General features: G+C 44.0%; 1 protein-coding gene across 1 annotated transcript in view; it reads right to left on the bottom strand.

The window, feature by feature from the left end:
* Nucleotides 1-3,782, bottom strand: part of EGFR (epidermal growth factor receptor) — a 42,946-nt gene that overhangs the window by 34,470 nt on the left and 4,694 nt on the right. Inside the window, exon 5 of the mRNA XM_008941172.1 lies at nucleotides 966-1,084. Within this exon, the coding sequence (XP_008939420.1) occupies nucleotides 966-1,084 (119 nt within the window). The remainder of the gene's footprint in view (nucleotides 1-965; nucleotides 1,085-3,782) is intronic.

Raw genomic sequence — 3,782 nt, 5'->3', positions numbered from 1 at the left:
GCTGATTACTGACTTTTCTGGCTAAATATTAAAACTGAAGTTATTATATTTGGCTGCAGGTAATGAACAATTTAGCAGGCACTTATGGAGGACAAGTCGGTTCTTCCAATCTAATTCTGCATTAAATTAATAATTACTCTCTTTGCCCCTTTTTCCTTCCCTGGTTTTCCAGAGGACAGAGAATAACTGCTCTGTGAGTCAGTAAGGGTATCATAGCTGCACCATCTATAAGGGGACCAGGAATATAGACAGCAAGAACAAAACCCAGAGCAGACAGACAGCTTATTGGCAATCACTCAGTGCTGCTTAGGGTATAATGAAGTGCACTGCAAACATGACGAGGAGTTAAAAACACAGTGTGCACCAATCCCCTGAAACTCTTGTGGAAAAGCACTGGAATTTTTTTTCCTAAAGCAGCTCAGTTTGCTCCTTCTTCCTCTACTGTCCTAGAGTCCCCTGAACACAGTGCTTGTGTGGCAAGTGAAAACCAGAAGGGGAAACCTTGATTTTCTGCTTGATGTTCAATGGAATGAAAAAAAATGTGAAGATCCATCATATCTTATTCTCCTTACAAGTTCTTGCTCTAGTAAACCAAGATTATTATTGACTAGCACAAAGGAGTACAAGGCAAAGCTGTGCTGGCATGGAAAACCACTGTACTGTGGTGGCAGCTGAGGAGCTGGGGACCGGTCTACGTGGAAAGTCACCCTACAGCAAACACTTAGCTGCTCTGCAACAACTTTGAGCTCACTGGGCTCTTGAAGGCCCTAACACTGCTTTGGCACGTGAAGTTGATGTCCTCTTCCCTCCCACTGACCACCCATGGAGGGAAGCCTTGGAGCACCCTCCACGTCAGCATCATTCAGAGGCCTCCCCGGGTGGCAGAAGGGTAGAGGGCGTGCAGCTGGAAGCCTGCCTCGCCGTGCCAGGGCTTTAGGCAGCCCTGGTGGTGGTGGCCCCATTACCAGGCAGTCGCTCTCCCGCGGCCCCGTGCAGCCCGCAGCACACTGGTTGTGGCAGCAGTCGCTGGGCACCTTCCCCCGGCACCGCCCCGAGCACTGCTGGGCACAGATGACTTTTGTTACTGGAAGACATGAGAAACAAAGGGAAAAAAAACTGTTAGGAATGAAGAATGCTTAAGCTGTACCTGCTGCAGTGAGATCACGACATATGGAGCAAAGTTCTGGTGCAGGATCTGTGCCAGATGTTCCCCTTGGAGTGTCTATGCTGTCTTTCTCTAAGGCCAAAGCTTGGGAGGGGTGTGAGCTGTGTGGGTGCGGGTCAGAAGGGGTTGTGTTCAGCTCATAATTATCTTTGCTCATGTGAGGTGCTAAGAACTCTGGTCCCAGCCAGCAAACCATGTTCTGCTTAGAAAAATCATCCAGGTCCCTGAGGTATCAAAACTTCAAGAAAGAACTCCATGGAGTCATTGCTTCTTACAGCTGGGCAACAGAGCAGGACCTGGCTCCATTTTTTGGGGGGGAAATCTGCTATCACTGGTGCTAGCTTTGGGAAAAGCAACACAGCAGGAGAACATCCAGGACTCTGTACTATACTGGGAAACCACACATTTTTCATGTGTTAGGATCCCTTCAACACACTAAAAATATTGCTGAAATATGCAGAGAGGGGAGACCCACTCAGCAAGCTGGTTTCATATGCATATTCTGTTATTTCTCTTCAGGCTTCAATTCCTTGGCCGAATTTTACCTTCATTACTCAACTCCCACAGGGTTTGCACCAGTGCAGCAACCCAGGGGAAGAACTGGCCCCGATTCAGCTGTTTGCAGGGAAGCAGAAACTGCCTGCAATATTTTGTTGAGAACGGGGAAACAGTCTCCATTTGAATATCAAAGCAGAGAAAACGATAATCAGAACAATCAAAAAAACCCCCAACAAACTAGATATTAATGGCTAGCATGTGTTTGTACCATAAACCCCAAAACAGTTTATTTGTTTTCTACAAAAAAATTACTGATCTCCAAATCCTGGTGTTAGACATCAGAGAAACTTAATGGCTAATCTGCTGCATTACAGCACCCTGAGTATTTTAGCTACATTAGCTGTTCATCAACTTTGCAGCTGGCACAGATGAGTTACAATATCATCAGGAATTCCTGTAAGTCCAAAACAGATGGTTGTTAATTAACAGAAAATTATTGGAACATGTAGCCCATTAGAGGGTTTTAAAAAACAATATTTTTTAAAAAAAGCATATTTCCTATCTTTTTCCATTACATATTTTTGTATCCAAACTGTATTGTTGCATTTTTTCTTGCAGGCCTGTAAGCAAGGTATTATATTTTCAAGGAAACAAGATTATTTCCACAACATGCATTAGCTTCTCTGATAGCAACTCCTCCATTCAACTAGAAACCGGGGAATCAAAGGCACATTGTTCTACACCAACAGCATTTTGATATCATTTTTTCCCAGGTATCAGAAGGGGAGTAAAACAGCTTGTCACTTTGATAGCTGTTGACTAGAGCTTCCTGCTGGAAACACGTATCACGGCAAATGTTTATATTTCATGCAGAATATCCCACGTTCCTTGAGGGAGAAAGACACATATCACCTCAAACTTTCCCACATATTGAAACGTGGGTTACATTTTCAGCTGGCCAGATTCTCAAATGCTTGGATAGGAGAGCCAGAGCCTGCAAACAGTTTCAGTTTTTCACTCCTAGCCATCCTCCCGAAGCCAGCGATCGTTTGTAAACGCTGGAAGCTTGCAGGGCTGAGAGCTGAGGTTTCCCAAGCTCCTGAGACAGCTGTGCAGCCTCAGCTGCAGGGACTGACCTGGGAAGGACTTTGTGTGTGCAAGCCACTGTCCACCCTAAGAGCCAAACTGCAGAGGTGACTGAAAAAACCCAAAGCTTATACTAAATAAAGAGAGAAAACCTCCATGTTCCTTTTTCCTGAAGCTCTAGAAGCCATACAGATTTAGCCTGATACGTGCAAGTAAGAACTATAAGTTTAGGTGACTATTTGCAATGGGAAACCAAAGATAGGATGTTGCTTTCATTTGCTTTATGCTTACTTAGATCAGCAGTCTTTCCACTGAACATTACACAAAACAAAGAATCAGAAACAATGCATTTCCCCACTTATTACGGAAAAAAAAATGATGACGTAGCAAATCAAACTGAGATGGTCTTTCTCCTCAACTTTTACTTCAGGAAAAGTAAAGCCTTGTAAAATCTCAGCCACTTCTGTCACTCTCTTAATATTGGGCAAGCATCCTACCTGCAAAAGTTTACAGGAAAGCACAGGCAGCCAAACTGAACAACCTCAAGACACTAAATATCTCCATTTACAAATTAAAAAATGACCACGCATTTTCTGAGAGCCTTCCAAAGGTCCTCTGAGTGCAACATGTAGTGTGATTACCCACATGAAGGTGACCTCTTTTGTATTTACAAAAGAAACTTATGGGATTTCAAAAAGAGGAATTAAGGCCAGCAAAAATCGGGTTATGTTGTTGCTTCTCATAGTAGAAATTAATCCAAAGTATAATTAACTGACCTGGAGAAAGGTTCTGTGGGAAAGAGCAGGGAGGCCAACAATTCACCACGCAGCCACTGTGTTCCCTCTTATATAGTAAAATAAAGAATAAATGTTCCCAAGAACATTTCTCCAGATGGAAGAAAGTTGTGGGCAACAGACAAAAGCCAGAGACAGCTGCAGCCTTTTGCCTCTGGAGGAGCAGCACAACTGCAGGGAAATCCAGACCCAAGTCCAACCACCTCACAGCTTCCCCTCCTGAAATGGAGCTACAGAGG

The sequence above is a fragment of the Merops nubicus genome, unplaced genomic scaffold (assembly GCF_000691845.1).
Source record: "Merops nubicus isolate BGI_N331 unplaced genomic scaffold, ASM69184v1 scaffold25, whole genome shotgun sequence".
Classification (NCBI taxonomy): Eukaryota; Metazoa; Chordata; class Aves; order Coraciiformes; family Meropidae; genus Merops; species Merops nubicus.
Note: the sequence above shows the minus strand (reverse complement) of the source record. Positions and strands in the feature narration are given on the sequence as shown.